Source organism: Nicotiana sylvestris, chromosome 7, assembly GCF_000393655.2.
Source record: "Nicotiana sylvestris chromosome 7, ASM39365v2, whole genome shotgun sequence".
In the NCBI taxonomy this organism is placed as follows: domain Eukaryota; kingdom Viridiplantae; phylum Streptophyta; class Magnoliopsida; order Solanales; family Solanaceae; genus Nicotiana; species Nicotiana sylvestris.
The window spans coordinates 121,199,581-121,216,977 of NC_091063.1; the positions used below are offsets into that span (position 1 = coordinate 121,199,581).

A 17,397-nucleotide genomic window follows, 5' to 3' on the forward strand; every position below is an offset into this window, starting at 1 on the left:
CCGATAAAAGTCACAAATTTCAAATACTCATTCGAATACTAGTCCAACCATACATGTTTCATCCAATTCTGACACCAAATCCGGGTTCAAATCCTCAAATTTCATTTAGAAAAGTTTTTACCAAAATTTCTAATTTCTTCACCTAAATTCACCAGTCAAATACTAAAATCAAGGTTGTAATCATGAATAATAAATAAATCCGAGTCAAAAATACTTACCCCAATCCAAATCGTGAAAATTCCCTCAAAATTGCCCAAATCCGAGCTCTCAATCTCAAAATGTGATAAAAGGACTAAAACCCTTGAAATAGAGTACTTAAGAGTCTGTCCAGGCATACCCTTCGCAAACGTGGCGCATGCTTCGCGTTGCGAAGCATAAAATGATGACTGCCTCCAAATACCCCTCACTTTCGCGTCCATACACTCGCGAACGTGGTGAAGAACTCACTCGAACCTACACGAACGCGACCCGGACCTTGCAAATGCGTAAGCCAAACTCTCCTAGCTCCTAGTTGCTTCACGAACGTGGCGCCCAACCATGAACGCGATGAAGGGAAACTATGCAGCTCACACTAACCCTCCGCGAATGCGAGTTCCTTGTCGAGATCGCGATGAAGAAAACCAGACACCACAAATTCAGTAATCCAAAACAAAGGAAAATGGTTTGAAACCTATCCGAAACACACCAAGACCCCTAGGGACCCCGCCCAATCACATCAACTAGTCCTACAACTTAACATGGACCTACTGGAGGCCTCCAATCATACAAAATAACATCAAAACCACGAATTGCACCTCAATCCAAACTTAATGAACTAATCCAAATTTTCGAATTCAAAACGTACGCCGAACATGCCTAAACAACTCGGAATGACCTCAAATTTTGCATACAAGTCCAAAATGATACAACAGACCTATTCTAACTCCTAGCACCAAAATCCGAACCCGATATCATCAAAGCCAACTCTAGGTCAAACCTATGAACCTTCCAAACTTTTAAATTTCTAACTTTCGCCAATTCAAGCCAAAACAACCTAGGAACCTCCGAATCTAAATCCGGACATATGCCTGAGTTCAAAGTCACCACACGAACCTACTAAACCCTCAAAATACTATTCCGGGATCGTTTACACAAAAATCAACCCTCGGTCTAACTCTTACAACTTAAGCTTTCAACCTAGGAACTAAGTGTTCCAATTCACTTCAAAACCTCCCCGAAACCAAAACAACCATCCCCGCAAGTCACATAACAACAAATATACATACGGTGCATCAAATAGGGGGAACGTGACTCAAATACACAAAATGACCTATTTACAAATTGTCAGGAAATTCCCCTTTTGTTTCAAAAGCTTTCTATTTTCTTATGAAGCAAGATATTACCAATTCTAATGGAAAAAGGAAAAGAGCATCCAAGTTTAGCTCAGCTCTAGTTTTCCAACAAAACATTTATGATGGTCGACAAGTCAAGTTTGTAAACTTGGTAACCTTGACCTTGATCATGATCTTAAAATGTAGGGCCATGTTTTCTTATCCCACATTTCTTTTTCTGGTAAATAATCTTGAGAAATAAATACATAGTGAAATTTTACTTGGTAAAGGGATATAAATGAGCATGTTACAGAGAATTCCAATAACTAATAAAAGAAGAAATAAACTCATTTGGTTGAAATGGAACAGTTACGTTTAAAGAACCCCAACGTAAAGCTGCATATAACTGACATACATCGATAAATATTGAACCATTGCTGTAATTTGGAAAGTAATTAGTAGCCTTAGGTATACAGTTGCTGCTTTATTGCAGATCTGGTTCTACTTAAGAGTAGCAATATACAATTAATATAATTAAATCTCTCCAACTATAGTAATGTATCATTAAAAAATTTAAATATAAATGATCTCTCCAACTGTAGTAATGCATTATTAGCAAATTGACACTTACTCATGTATAATAAACGAGATTTTACTTGATATATTTCACCTGATTTTCATTCACTAAGCTTTTTAAGGCTTTCTCCTTTGGGAGATCCTAATATTAGTCATAACTGCTGCAGGCAATTAACTTGTAACACCCAATGATCAATCATTCTAAATCCTTTTTATCCAGATTTAGAGCAGTATCCATTAAGTTGCCTAATTTGCATGCGTATATTTCTTTTACTTAATGTTTATATCAAGCATGCAGGTCGCGTCCTAGATTCCGAGTCATGTCCAGGTGAGTTTTGGATTATTGACTAAGTAACAAGTTATATGGTATAGTAATAATGAATTTTGTTTAGGAAAATGCAAAGGTGGAAAAAGAAGAAGGATCATTCTCATTCTGATTCCTGCACAAGGGCAAGTATCAAGAGAAAGTTCCATGATGTTGGAGATATTTGTATTTCTGTTTCAACTAAACACAAGGGTGTTGCTGAGGTTAGATTTACCATTGTGGATGTTTCACTATGTAATTAAACTTTTGATTACTTCCTCTCATTTAAATGTTTTTGCAGGAGGAGGGCGAGCCACATCATGAAAATTCATCCAGTAAACCAACAAAGTTACCAGAAAAGCGTATACTAGAACTTATTCTGGACGTGCTGCAAAGGTCAGTATTCATTTGACTCAGTTCAATATTCCCACATACATCATTGTAAATTGTTATTTCACATTGTAATACTTTGTTGGTTTATTTGATGTTAGGAGGGATACCCATGAAATATTTGCTGAACCAGTTGATCCCACTGAGGTTTGATTTTATGAATGACTTTACATCTTGAAGGTCACGTCATGTCTTCTTACAGAGTAAAATTTGATTACATTTTCTGCTTCTTGTAAGGTGGAAAATTACTATGAAATCATTAGAGAGCCTATGGATTTTGGTACAATGAGGGCTAAACTTCACGAAGGAATGTATCAGAATCTTGAACAGTTTGAGGTCTGCTTTTTCTCTCTCAATAATTTTGACTACTTGAAAATGTGCAGCTCTCAGTTTTGAAGTCAGATCTCTATTGTGCTTGTCAGTTAATCATCTTTTCAAACTCATGATTCTGCAGCATGATGCATTTCTGATTTCAAAGAATGCGATGCATTTCAACTCCTCTGGTACTGTCTATTTCAGACAGGTATTAGGATATTACCCTTAAACAATTTTGATTTTTAGAAGTATCATGAGGACCAACAATTTGTGACAGATTCTAATGATTTACAGGCTCGTGCTATATATGAACTAGCTAAAAAAGTATTTCATCTTCTAAAAACTAATCCCGGAAACTTTGAAGTGGAATTTCCGGGGACCAGACTAAGATCGATGAGGAGATTGAAAAATGAAGCCAAGGAAAACCATTCTAGAGGTGTAATACCAGATGGTGCCCTTGATGATTCTTCCAAAAATATCGGACTTGGCCAAAGTGTTTCATCAACATTTAGGAGAAGCAGCAAACAAGGACCTTCATTAACCAGTGGAGCTGCTCCGATTGACAGTGCATTCTTATTAGGTAAGACACTTGTGTTCTCTGAGCTTTATACATTTATTTCTTTGATTACCAGTTGAGTTGGCTGCGGAAATTATACTATTGAGAAGTACTCAAATTGGACAAGTAGTACAATTCTGATTCCTATTGCTTCACTGTCTTTAAACAGGTAACAGACATGGCCAAAGGTTGTCTTCTCTTCATGCTAGTCGTCGTTCTACATATGAAACTTGCAGGCTTTCGTCTTACCATGGAACCAACTCTTTTATGTGTAACAAGAATCCTCAGTCACTAATTTTTGTAAGTTCTTTTCTCCGGCCTGCTTCCTTTAGAGCCCAAATCAAAGACTTTGGCCCCTCTGACATGCAGTTTATTTGGAGAGTGTATTTTTTTGTCATGTATTTTGTACTAAGCTACAACATACATGACAAAAATATAAGTGCATTACCATAATAATTGAATTTGTCATTTGTAGAACAGGAATAGTAGTTACCGAGAGAGCTTGATGTCATTTGTCAAAGATTTAGGACCAACAGCACAAATGGTTGCCAACCGGAAATTGCAAGGAAACCATTCATTCCTTCCCTCTCACACAAATATAAGTCTAAACTATGGAGTTCAGCCTCGAACGTGCTTAGGATTCGCTGCCTTTGCCACCGTACAAAGTCAATCTGATACTGGAGTTTTTACTTCATCTCAGAAACTCTCTACTCCTGTCGGAGGATTTGGCTCAGTGCTCAAAAGCACCAGTGATAAGTTCGATCTGACTAATGGTGCAAGGGAAGACGAGACTAGCAAAATAGCTGGAATGAGCAGCCAGAAAGGCCCCCTTCCTCGTACAGAAAATTCAGAGAAGAAAAGCACATCAATTTTGTGCTACAAAAGGAATGTTCATAAAGTAACAGAAGAAGCAGCCAAGAAAACTCAAAATGGAGGCAGTAGTAAAGAAAATAACTTGGATTCTCATATCTGCACTAATGGGAAATCAGGAGATAAATATTCTTCAGCCATGAAGAAAATTGGCAGAAGTAGTAAGGTGGAAGAAATCAAAGTTCTGCCAGTTGTACTAGCTCTAGAACAATCTCATTCAAGTCTATCTGAGTTGAAGTGGAGAAACAAGAAGAATTCCAATTCCACATCATCACGCATCACACGATCACAAAGCAAGATTGCAAAGTCTTCTCCGGCCCAGTCCAATTTAACTGGGACTATTCCAGATCAAACCAAAAATAACAGCTTTCGATCAAAGACTGAAAAGAAAGCAGTCATTTGTGATAAAAACGAAAATTTTGGCAGCAGCTCGGGTAGCAACCTCAGTTTTCTTGGGCCAGTTAGCCAATCTTTGAAGTTGGAACTGAATAAGACAATGCCTGCAGTGCCATTTCCAGCAAGAACGAGCCCCGAGTTCATTTTTGACATGCCATTCTTGAAAGCTCAGCTAAATCAAATGAATCCAATAAGGCAAAATGAAATGTCAGAGGCATCAAGATTGCAGAGAGATTACAGGGAAAGGTCCTTGTATGGTCAGGGAAGTTACTATAAGATGGGCAGGGAAGTGAATCCATCACTGTCTCTTCAGGAGAAACCAAACATTCTTCAGACCATGCCATCTTTCCTTTACAACAATCAATCATCATATCGTTCGTTAGCTCCTGTAGACACTGACTTGGCACTTCAGCTTTGAGTAACTTGAACAAAGGCAGTGAATTTCTTCTAACATTTCTCCGAAATATATTGGTTGCTGGATATACAATCATGTTAAACTAATACATCGTATTGTAATGACCCGTAATCATCGGATATGTTATAATCAAGCTCTCACTCTATCTTTCCTTTTTCTGTTACTATTTAATGGTTGGTCATATGATTGATCAGGGACCAAAATTTGATTACTTCTGATCATTCTTCATGAATAAGTCAAATTAACTTCAGAAAAGATGGGATGGCTACTATCATTCTGATCATATTTCATGATTTATGCAGGAAAAGATGATCCACCAGATAGTATATAAGAAAAGTGCCACCATGACAAACTAGTATTGCAGTTTCATATAAGGGGATGACCTATTCAGTTAAATGCTGTTACTAAAAAATTTAGTATATTCAAATGAAAGCGGGTACAAAAATGAAAACAAAATTGACTTTTTCAAGAACCTGTATATACGTTTGAACTAACGTAGATTCCCAAACGCTATTTTGATTGTATATTGACGAGAACAGATTTGTAAGTCAGCGGGGAAAAAAAAGTTATTCCTAAAAGTAGACAAATTTTGAGATAGCAATCGACGCTAGGCCTTTGCCTAGACTAAGGGAAGCCGATCTAGTGTGGAGCTCAGTTATGCTTCCTAAACAAAGAATTGTGGTTTGGTTAGCATGTCAAAGTAAACTGCTAACTAAGGAGAGATTAGCTCGACTAATGATACCTGTAGATGATCAACAATGCTGCCTATGTGATCAGGCATAGGTAAAGACACAGAAACATATCTTTGGCAAATGTGAGTGGATTTCAAAACTAAGAGACAAACTGAGCACTTGGCTGGACATCAAGATACAAGATAATGAAGCCAGTCAGGTGAGCAAGTGGATCAAAAGGAAAAGATGGAAGTAATTCAGAAGGAAATAGTTGCAACAGTATGGGGTGCCATGATATATTACACTTGGCAAGCAAGAAATTAGAAGATTTTGAGGAAAGGTACGGCGGGGAGAGACTTTGTAGTTGCTCAGATTCAAAAAGAGGTCAAGGATAGAATAGGTATACTGTGTAAGTCGTATAGAGCTCGTAAAAGTCAGTTGTTAATTTATGTAACTAGACTTTTGTTTCTTTGCCTTTGGATCTAGTGTTTGAGGTACTCTTCCTGGAAGGTGGCCAAGGACACTAGAGGCTCTGTAGGTTGTAAATTGCTTTGGTTGTTACGATAATACTTCACATTTATTACCAAAAAAAAAAAAAAAAGAGAAGAGATAACATGAAATAAAAATTAGACATTTCTTGGAATAAAAAGTGTACTAAATGGTGTGGGATGGACAACATTAATACCTTGAACAAGACTAGTATTTAAAGCTCCACTTGCAACTTTCATATTTGGTCTTCTCTCCAAGTTAGCGATCATTGCTCCAGCAAGTTTGGAAAAGTATACCATAGTAAAAGCTGCTGCACTATTGAAAATAAGAATAATTATATATATGTAAATCTATAATTTTGAATATTTTTTTTAATTATTTAAGCGCATCCCTTCTTGCAATTTACATTGTCTTCGTCAACGTTAAATTGTGGAGAAGAGACGTTTTAAAATGAAAATTTTCACTTTTAGATTATAAGTGTATTTTGTATATTACTATTGACTTATATTTTAAATGGAGATAGCTAAATAAAGCTGACAACTAAAATTTTTATCAAGAAATTCAACGTTTAACCAACACGTAACTTCAAAGTATAATTCGCCTAATTAAATTTGTGACAATTGTGTAATGGGGCCAATTTTGCGCTGTAGTGGAAATTGGGGCAAAGTGAAAAGAAAAAAAAAAGAATAAAAGAATAAAAGACTTTCCAGTTATGAGACGGTGGGATTAATCTATATTATTATAAAAGCATAAATATAATGTCGGTTTACAAAAATAACCTTATAATATTAAGTATAATAACTCATAATAAAAGGATATAACCGGAATTCTACATATTAGCCTTATAATCCTATTAGTTTTAGGACATAATACTACATGTTAGGAATCTTATTAGTATAATTACTTTCCGACTGTAACTGTCCTCCTCAACTTTGCCCGAGTAAATATCATCCCATATCTGATTCATAATGTCAATTAAAAAACTATCACGGTGAGATGACACATACTATTAAGCTACATAACAGATTGCAGAAGAATTTTCACCCAATATGTGAATTAAGTACTCCGGTACATTTGAGAAAAAATAAATATCTTTAGTCATGTAATTATATTACTTTCAGGATATATTTGTTAAAAAATCCTATTATTAATTTAATTTGAAAAAATATTATAATGTCCTATTACTAATTTAATTTGAGAATGTATGTTATTGTCCATATTCATTATAAAAAAGAGAGCATATGTTATTATAACAGCATAAATACAATTTTAATATACAAAAATAGCCCTAAAATATTAAACAGTAGAATTCATAGGAAAAGGACATAACTGCAGTAACCTTTTTTTTTGGATTACAATACCTTCTATGCTAATTTTTAATTTTTAAAATTAATAAAATTTTGTCTATTAAATTCTTATAAAAATATGTAGTAAGGTTTAATAAAATTAATTTCATAAAAATACTCTGTATTGGCGATACATTACCATTCTATAAAGTATAATACCAAGAAAAAATAAAAGTAGTATTAAATGGACTTCATAAAGAGTTGAAATTGGAAAAAAATACCTCCATGAAAATATATTTTTATATTATATTTAAACCATTTTTCTACTCAAATAATTTTTTTAGTCAATTTTTCGTGTAATATTAAACAATTATTAAACAACAACTACAAAAATATTTAAGAATATAAATGTGTGAGAAAGAGAAAAAAATGGTTGATAAGAGACAATATCACTAATGATTCTACAGACATAAAGATCTAAAAGTGAAATGTCATATCAATCTTTTAATCTTTGAAAATAAAATTTATAGTAGATAAAATTATAGTTAAGATTAAATATTTAAAACAATAGTTGAACTAATATTAAGATCTGAATCAACATAGAATAAATTATTTTTTATGTTAAAATTAAATAATTAAATTTTTTTAATTAATTATTTAGCAAGAGAATCCTATTCAATTATTTTTTAAATTCATCATATGAGTAAAATTTTTATTCAAGTTTAAAAACAATCTTAGGGTACATAAATTTATTCCATAAAAAGAGCGTTTGAACACAAAGTAAAAAGGTTAGTATATTATTAAGAATCAAAATGCTTACAAGTGTTTGAGGAAGCACAATCAAAGCTAAATCCTAAACAAGAACAAGCTTTCAACATTATATTATAAAGAGTTGATTATGCTATAACGGGATTATTCTTTGTAGATGCCTTCGGCAGAATCGAAATAATATTTCTATGTCATGCATTGCTTACAAATATCATATCAAGAGGAATGACACTATTAGCAATAAGAGCAAGTGGTGTACCAATAACGATTTTATTGCGAGGCCACCCACTTTAGATTTGATATACATCTTTAAACAACTTAAAGAATCATCACAAATATATCAAAGCAGAGCAATGGTGCAAAATTTATAAGGAAAGCAAAATTGATAATATGATATGAAGCACTTATGGCTAAGTGTCAAACAATCGAAATAATTACCCGGAGTTCTAGAGATATATTGAATATTAATGAACTGTTTGGTGGAAAATTAATGGTTTGGGAGGTAATTTATGTCACGTACTACCAGTAATTCCAAAATCGACAAAAGCATAGACTATCAAAGCTAGCTTGCCAAAGTTATACTCCCGACCTCAAATGAAAAAAGATTCAATTAACAAGAAATATAAAGTAAGAGCAGATCCAGTATACAATGTTTTCTTGCTTCGCGTCGAAAACGAAGAAGAACATCCAATAGAATATGATTTGTTTCTTCTTGAACACTTGGTTATCAATCTCAATGGTAATAGTAGTGCATTTAATAAGGAAAATATTTCTATCATTAGATTAAAACGTAATTTGTGCAAATCGCATGATAGAATTAAAAAAATATCTTAGCTAGCATAAATGAATATGTTGATCAACTAATAAAATGTTGATTGCAAAATTATATAGTCAAAACAAAATGTTTTTTTGTTTTTGACTCAGAAGAAAACGGTACCAATAATTATTATCCAGAAGAACGCTTAAATACTTTAATACCAAATGGACTTCTACCATATATGTTTGTTGTCAAATATATTATTTCTTACGTATGTTAGTGTCACAGAATATATAATAAACTAAGTTAAAAGTGATATTCCATTGTATATAGGTTGATTTTGAAAAAAAATATGCCCGTCTTGTTACTAAAAAACTTAGATACGCCGAATAACTTATGTAATAGCACATAGATGGTATATTGAAGTTTTAACAATAACACCATATATGCAAAAATTATGATACTGGTCAATGTGCTTCTAAGTATATTCTTATCCCTGAATTCAACTTTCATCTTCCGAAACTAAGGAATATTTTTTTAAATTTGTGTGAAAATAATTTTTAGTATTTTATATTTTACAAATATAATAAATAAAGCAGAAGGACAAACATCTTAAATATTAGACTATATTTTCTTACACGAACAACTGTATGTTGCACTTTCAAGAGGGATATTAAGATCAACAACAAGAGTTCTGGTTAAGGCAGAGCAACCAAAGCATTAAGAGAAAACATACACAAAAAAATATTGTCTACAAAGAAGTGTTTGTTAAAATACCATCACATTAAATACTTTTAAACTAAAATACATAATTATTTAACTAACAAGACAAAATTGATAATTTGTGTAAGTTTTGATGATGTCTTTTAATTTTCAATTTATGTATTATGCTAATGTAATAATATGTTTCGACAATTAGATGATTGTTGTATTATTATACATAAAATTTCTCTCACTAATTAAATTTTATTATTCCTTTATATAAATAAATATTTAATTATGTATCATTATTAACGTGCAATACGTTCATAGATACTAGTAATTAAAAAAAGTGCATTAAATAATGTCAACTTAAAAGGAGGAGTTGGTTACAGACTTGGATTCCTTTCCCGCACATTCTCTTTCTTTCTTTCTCTCTCTCTCCAATTCTCCATCACCCTCTTCCGTGACATTTCTGCGAATTATAAATCCAATTTGGTGGTGGCGGTGGCGGTGGCCGTGTCCGTGGCAGTTGATCGATGGTTGCTGGTGGCGTCAGCCTCCGTCTAAGCTAAAAAAATTGGTGCTGTTTTATTTGTTATAGGAGTAGTAGGAAGTGATCGATAAGGATGGCGTACAGAAGGAGGCAAGGGATGAGCAAGTCGTCAACGTTCAAGGAGGAGAGCTTTTTCCGTCCGCCTCCCGATGATGATGATTCCTTATCTTCTTCTTCTTCTCTTGCCGCTCAGGCTATTAAAGCCTCTGCCGCTCATCGGGACTCTTCTCTCTCCTCCGCTTATGCCGATTCCGCTTTTCCCCATCCTCATCCTTCTCAGGTCAGATCCGCTCACTCTTCTTTTCTTATATTATATATATACATACATACATTGTATTGTATTGTGCTCTCTGATCATCCTGTCTTCTTCGAACTAGTCATGTGCTTATATAACTGCAAAATGGATTAAGTTATATGCATTTTGTAAGCAACTTTTTACACTATCTGTGTATTTTGACCTTGCAATACAGGTATTGGATCAAAACTGAACCAGGCCCTTGATTCTTTGTAGATTAGAGAATAAAAATCACTTCCTTTGGAGTAATTTGCATATCTTTCTTCTGCTGTTAACCTGAAAACTCCTATATCTGATGCTGTGAGCATCAAATTCATATACATTCATTTTTTGAAAAAATAGAAAGTTTCAATTTTTTATTTTAGCAGAGTTACTTAATATTGGCATAATGCACCTGATTGATTGGAATTACAAAATATTCGTACAGCAGATCTCAATTAATTTGAGTTTGGGGCCTAGTTAATTGGTTTGTTCATTAACTAATTAAACTATCTCTTACCAATACATGTTCTGATTTTTAATTTGAACTCAACATATAATTTGAACGGAAAAGGGCCTAAGCTACCCCTATAGTTTGCTAAATGGTTTACAAATATCCTCCGTCCACCTATCCGTCCCAAAAAGCACACGACGTCAATTCTATTAACAAAAATACCCCATGTCTAACGGCAGAATTTGTGGGTTTTTCATTTAATGACGTGATAATTTTTAACTGGGCCACGTGACATTATTGACCAAGAATCAAACATGGGTCTTATTTTTACCTATTTATCTGGTCCGACCCTATAGCATAAAGTAATAATTAGCTGGGTTATTATAACCTTTTTGACCCGAAAAACAAACCATAGAAACATCAAATTTCATTGCATTATTACTCTCAAACTTTCCTAAAATTCTCACCCATTTCGTCGTCAATCTCATCGGGAAATAGAATCACACTCTGAAACCTATGAACCACAAGCCATTCATTATAAGGCAAAAAATCCGGATAGCAATTTCAATCCCATTAACAAACCTAACAACATTAACCTTTATAATATTCAAACTACGCCCATTACGTAATTCCCAAACTCAGTCCGATTCTTATTCAACTCATTCAAATCACTTCACTAAAACACACACGACACTTAATGCCTCAAAAATAATTGTTTGTGATACATTGAGGACTCGATATGAAATTCAAGTTTCGATTTGAATTCTGGTGGGTGAAATTTTGGCTGAAGAATTTTTTAATTGCAAAAACGATGACATACTCGTCATCGTAAATAGGAGACCCGAAGATTTTGATGTTATTTATTAAAAATTTGGAAATCAGTAGCTGAGCTTTTGATGTAAAGGGAGCTGGAAGGGGAGAGTAGGGGTTTTGGAGGAAAGGGAGGGATTGAAGGGAAGAAAGAAAAGAGGGATCGCATCGGTGACAGTGCTGGTAGGAAGGTGGTTTGTGAAGTGAGAAATAAGAGAAGTGAACCGAAGATAATAAAAAGAAGGAGAGTGAATTTAAGGAAGCTGCCATTGTTGTTAATTATCATTTTAAGATTGGAAGAAGAAAAGGGGGAAATGGGGCATTTTTTGACCCGGGTAACAAACCATAGGGTCGGACCAGGTAAATGGGTAAAAATAAGATCCATGTTTGATTTTTGGTCAATAATGTCACGTGGCCCAGTTAAAAATTGCCACGTCATTAAATGAAAGACCTACAAATTCTGCCGTTAAACGCGAGGGTATTTTTGTTAATAGAATTAACATGGTGTGCTTTTTCGGACGGATAGGTGGACGGTATTTGTAAACCATTTATCAAACCATAGTGCAATTTTAAGCCCTTTTCCGTAATTTGAATAGTCAGCATTGACTTCGTTGTGCCCCATAGTTTAGCATAACTACTTTCTTAGTGCTGATATTCGCGTGAAATTTACTTTGGAACCAGGCTGCTGCTTCCTATGAATATACATCACTGTCAAGTTCCAATGAAGCAGGTGGTTTTTGGGGTGTTCTGGCTAGAAAAGCTAAAGCAATTCTTGACGATGACAATATTTCCCAGCAATTCGAAGCTCCTGCCAGCAGCACCCTTAAAGAAACCCAGGTGATAATTGACTCCTCTCTTTTCTTCTGATAAAAAACAAGCATAAGCTCAAGCAGGAATATAACTACAACTATTCTCTCATTTTATCCCCATTTTCAAAACCTTCTTTCTTCTGTTTATGCAAGGAAGTGCTTCTATGACACTTCATGCTTGTATTATGAGCTTTTTATCTAACTTCCCCATATCCTTCTCAATATCCAGTATTATCGGCAATATCAGAACCCAAATGTTTCCAGAAAAGTGGACAATCCTAAACTGCGTAAGGGCCTGGATGCACTCACATCGTCTTTGAACCACATTGGTGATACCATCGGGAATGCATTGGAGGTATAAGTGCATTCTTTTCTTTGCGAACAGCTCCGGGGGCTAGCTTTTGAAATTTGTTAACTAGGGGTATTTCCCATGTTCATTTAATTGACATGACTCCTACTCTAATTTATATTTTACTGAAAATCTTTTATCTGTTTCAAATGTTTTCCAGTTGATACAGTTATCTATGACATATTAAGCTGAAAGTTATAAGACTGTATAACATATTAACATTGAATGACCGACACGAATGGATTTTCGTCAGTGCAAGGCTCTGTTCTAATTTCATATTCATAATCCCTCATCTCTATAATGTATATAAAAGCAAACTGTTCATTGGAAATTATATCATCTCTTGCTACTCTATTGTGCCTAAGGATGAGGATCATGGTGTTAGGACCGAAATAATCAGGTGTCATGCGGAAGCAAACAAAACATACCTTTAATGACGATAAATCAGATAACAAAAGAAAAATATACCAAAAGATACACAAACATTTAACGTGGTTCGGTCAATTGATCTACGTCCACATGCGGAGATGAGCATTCAACTATATAAAAAAGAGTACAAAATATCGAGAGAACAATCTCACAAAGAGGCATAGACAAGTGACAGCATAACACTTGTCTCACAAATTCTCCCCCTAAAGAAGACTCTCAAATCCTTTAAGGGGCTACATTGTGGATGCTACTAAATGAGAAGTGAGAATCCTCAACTTATAGAGTTCCAAAAATTTTTCCTCCAAGAAAAAAGACTAGCCAAATATGAAAGAATTGTATTTCCTTTTCGTAAAAGGTAAAATCAATTATGGTAAATATATTGCTATTCCTTTAAGGAATATGAAAACCAAATATGGTAAGAAAATGAGGACAAACACCTAACCCATGGCTCAATTTGTTATGTGAAGCTTGTTGATTTTCATGAGAATAGTTTATAGTTTATGTGATTTCCTAATCAGGTACGTGCTGCTTCAACATAAGTTTTTCTTGATTCTCAGGAGGGACGGACAATTGTTGAGAACAAGACTGCTGACATTATTCAAGAGACGCGCAAACTGCAGATCAGGAGAAAAGGTACCAACTTTGAGGAACAAAATCATGTTTCTAGTCTACATAGCACATGGCAGCAATCCTCAAGGCAAACGACTCAGCCGCATACACAAACCAATCATGAAGATCAACTAAAGGCATCTCGTGATGTGAGTTGGCAACTTGTTATTATGTATTTCTTGCTCCTGTAGTACTAAAGCCTTAATTTTCCAGAGAGAATGCTTTTAAGAATTTCAAGTCTATTTCACAACTGCAGTCAAAATCTGAAGTAACTGCAACATTACGTTGTACTTTTGGCAAGTGGCAACATCCTGTCTGAGTGACTAAATAATGCAATAATTGCTGTAACCGCAACAATTATGAGAAAAGATTTCCTTCTTTTTACATTTTGAAGCATGAGGAGGTTTAAAGACATTATCCGAGCAAAGTACATAAATACAATTATTAATCTCGGACAACATATTTTTACATTCGCATTTTAGCAGTAGTTTATCTAATTACCTTCAATACCAACAATGTACTTGACAGAACGAGATCTCATCGTTACTCTAAATGGTAGAACACAGGTTCATAGAGCTCTCATTATTCTGAATTCTTGTGTGGGTTTACTATGAACTTCCTTTGGTATTATATCCTTACTAGTGAAGTGCATTATTGGCCTGTCTTTTGGGTTTCAGGTGGCAATGGCAACTGCTGCCAAAGCCAAGCTTCTTTTACGAGAGTTGAAAACTGTTAAAGCAGATCTTGCTTTCGCAAAACTAAGGTGTTCTCAGCTGGAAGAAGAAAATAAAGTCCTTCGAGAGTCTTGTGGAAAGGGAGACAATCCTGCAGATGATGACATGGTAATCCTCCACCTACTTGCACAAATGTAATATGGTTTTCCTGTATTAAACATTCCTTTGATAGTACGTCGTCTTCTTCCTTCTTAAGTCATCTGGGGCAGCCAGATGCAGTGGATACAGTCTGGAAAAGTTTGTCTTAGAGATTGAGTTTCTTTTGCATAAGAAATCTAAGCACTATCTTAAACCAACTTTGCTAATTGGATACAGTATGGTTATATTGCTAGTGACTTTAATCATGTATGTGTTCCTTTCTGCTAGTATATCATATGTTATGCCATTGGGCAGGGCCGGGGAACTAGGGGGTTGCAAGGGGGTTTGAACCATCTTCAGTCAAAAAATTATTTACAAGGTCAAAATTATTTTTTATGTATATATAATATATGTTGAATACCATTAGCTTTCTCGTGTGTTTAGTTTTTTTATATTTTGAATTTTCTTAGTGAAAAGTCCGGCTCCGCCACAGGTGCATAGAGGAGATGAAGTGGCATAACGACCTACACAATGCCTTTATCGCTTCCATTTCAACATTTGAAATCCTTAAACTCCGTGTGTGGTGGAGAACCAATTAATGCTTTCTATAATTTGAAATTTCAGATACGCCTTCAGCTTGAGACACTATTAGCAGAGAAGGCTCGTCTAGCACATGAGAATTCCGTGTATGCTCGTGAGAATCGCTTCTTAAGAGAGATTGTAGAGTACCACCAATTAACCATGCAAGATATTGTGTATCTGGATGAGGGCATAGAAGAAGTAACAGAAGTGTATCCTATACCTGCCGTCTCAAGGATGCTTTCAACTTCCCCTCCAGCACCTGCATCCCCATGTACTCCCTCGGAAGTACCCTTATCACGCAGCTCCTCAGTGACAGCTCTTGCTTCCATTGCACCCCAAGTGGCAGCAGATCATGAAGCTCCACCAACTTCCACGGGGGAAGATTTGAGAAGTCAATGATTGCTGCTGGAGAGCCAGTCCTGACTTTCTTTCAAGTTTTAATATTAGTGTAGTGCCGTGCCACTTTTTCTTCGGTTTTTTTATGCAGTTGGGAATTGAAGAGAACTGGTCCAAAAAGTCTTTTGATTCTTTTTTCCTTTTTTGTTTCTTCTTGATTGTTTAATCCTTTTCTTATCCTGTAAGTTACGGATGCGCGAATTGGGAAGAGTTGGACAAAGGTGTCCTTTTACTCTCGCACTCTCTCTGATTGTTTCTAATCTTTTTCTTGTAAGGTACAGGTATTGTACTCGGACAGAAAAGAAGTTGGCTTAAGACTTTGACCGTTGAGATTGACTGGTTCTTTGCTTCTTTTCATTAGTTTTTTTTTCCTCTTTCTTTTCACGTGAATGTTAATCGGAAAAAAGGGTAGAGTGTCTAAAATCATTTTAAGGGACACGAGTTTCTTATAAATTGGATTTGTCGATTGTGCTTGTATTGCACTAGTAGAAATGTCTGTTTTGACAATAAGATTCCTAAACATCCTATAATTGAATGAAACAAAATAAGAAAATAAATTTATTTAAACAAATAGAGGAGATAGGAATATTCTCTTTTGTATTTCCAGTTTTCATGTCTTACATACAGAGATTTGTTTCAATTTTATGGAATATAGATACTCCACCAACTTTGCAAGGGGAGTTCTTCTCTTTTTTTTCGAAGAAAATCATCTTTGAGTTGACCAGGATATTTTGGTTTATCAATCTTAGTGGTCAATCATTAATGTTTGGCTATTGCATTAGAAAATCAACTTAGTACTAACAACATACTGGTATCTTCAAATCAATCGAATTTTAATCAATTATCAGATAATTACCCGTTTTAAAATAAAGAGAAAAATAGTTCAAGGCCACACGGAACATTAATTGACTAAAACCCACTATGCCATTTTTGTTCCTACCACATCACTGTGCATAAATGGGACGAAAACTGCGATCATTTAATTTCTGCCATATATAGGTAGCAGGTTTTTGTAGGATTTTTCTTTATTTCTTTCGTTAAAACTCATTTGGATTGGATTATTTTAAGTATTTTAAAGCCAAAATAACTCTTAAGCCATTTTGTAGTATTTGGATAAAGTAAAAAAGTGCTTTTAAGCACTTGTAATTAAGCTAAAATGACAAAAACAAGCCAAAAGTCAAAAGCTAGAATTCCTAACTTATGGCTTAAAGGCTATTTTGGCTTAAAAGTTACTTAAAATATGCTTATCCAAACGAGCTCTTAGTTAGCACCTAATGCATTGTATTTATACAACCCTTGCTTATTGGAATAATACACAAGTTATTACCACAAATTTCGGTTACAAGATATCATAGTCGGTGTTGGGTTTGAAATCCGGCCGAGAAATAAACTGTCTCACAGTAACTTGACTGGTTTTAGGAGAGTCCTTTGGTCTGGCGAAGTAACTCTCACCACAAACCCTTGAAGGACAAGTTAATTTTTGATATACATGTTTCTAGAATTCGATGGCCACAT

The 17,397-nt window shown here is 34.7% G+C and overlaps 2 protein-coding genes across 2 annotated transcripts; both read left to right on the forward strand.

Moving 5' to 3' along the window:
* Window positions 1-2,282: 2,282 nt before the first annotated feature.
* LOC104210126 (uncharacterized) lies at window positions 2,283-5,135 on the forward strand. The gene is made up of 8 exons (XM_009758934.2): window positions 2,283-2,414; window positions 2,492-2,586; window positions 2,682-2,727; window positions 2,818-2,916; window positions 3,035-3,103; window positions 3,190-3,475; window positions 3,621-3,751; window positions 3,927-5,135. The coding sequence occupies exons 1-8, from the start codon at window positions 2,283-2,285 to the stop codon at window positions 5,133-5,135; spliced, it is 2,067 nt and encodes a 688-aa protein (XP_009757236.2).
* Window positions 5,136-10,204: 5,069 nt separating this feature from the next.
* On the forward strand, window positions 10,205-16,218 carry LOC104210125 (uncharacterized). Its single transcript, XM_009758933.2, has 6 exons — window positions 10,205-10,638; window positions 12,578-12,733; window positions 12,935-13,060; window positions 14,041-14,241; window positions 14,770-14,934; window positions 15,529-16,218. The coding sequence occupies exons 1-6, from the start codon at window positions 10,432-10,434 to the stop codon at window positions 15,883-15,885; spliced, it is 1,212 nt and encodes a 403-aa protein (XP_009757235.1). The 5' UTR covers window positions 10,205-10,431; the 3' UTR covers window positions 15,886-16,218.
* Window positions 16,219-17,397: the final 1,179 nt, after the last annotated feature.

Coding starts and splice junctions, on each gene's coding strand:
- LOC104210125 (XM_009758933.2), top strand. CDS start 10,432: ATGGCGTACAGAAGGAGGCAAGGGATGAGCAAGTCGTCAACGTTCAAG. Junction 10,639..12,577: donor CCCATCCTCATCCTTCTCAG/GTCAGATCCGCT, acceptor CTTTGGAACCAG/GCTGCTGCTTCCTATGAATA. Junction 14,935..15,528: donor ATCCTGCAGATGATGACATG/GTAATCCTCCAC, acceptor TTGAAATTTCAG/ATACGCCTTCAGCTTGAGAC.
- LOC104210126 (XM_009758934.2), top strand. CDS start 2,283: ATGCAAAGGTGGAAAAAGAAGAAGGATCATTCTCATTCTGATTCCTGC. Junction 2,415..2,491: donor AACACAAGGGTGTTGCTGAG/GTTAGATTTACC, acceptor ATGTTTTTGCAG/GAGGAGGGCGAGCCACATCA. Junction 2,587..2,681: donor ATTCTGGACGTGCTGCAAAG/GTCAGTATTCAT, acceptor ATTTGATGTTAG/GAGGGATACCCATGAAATAT.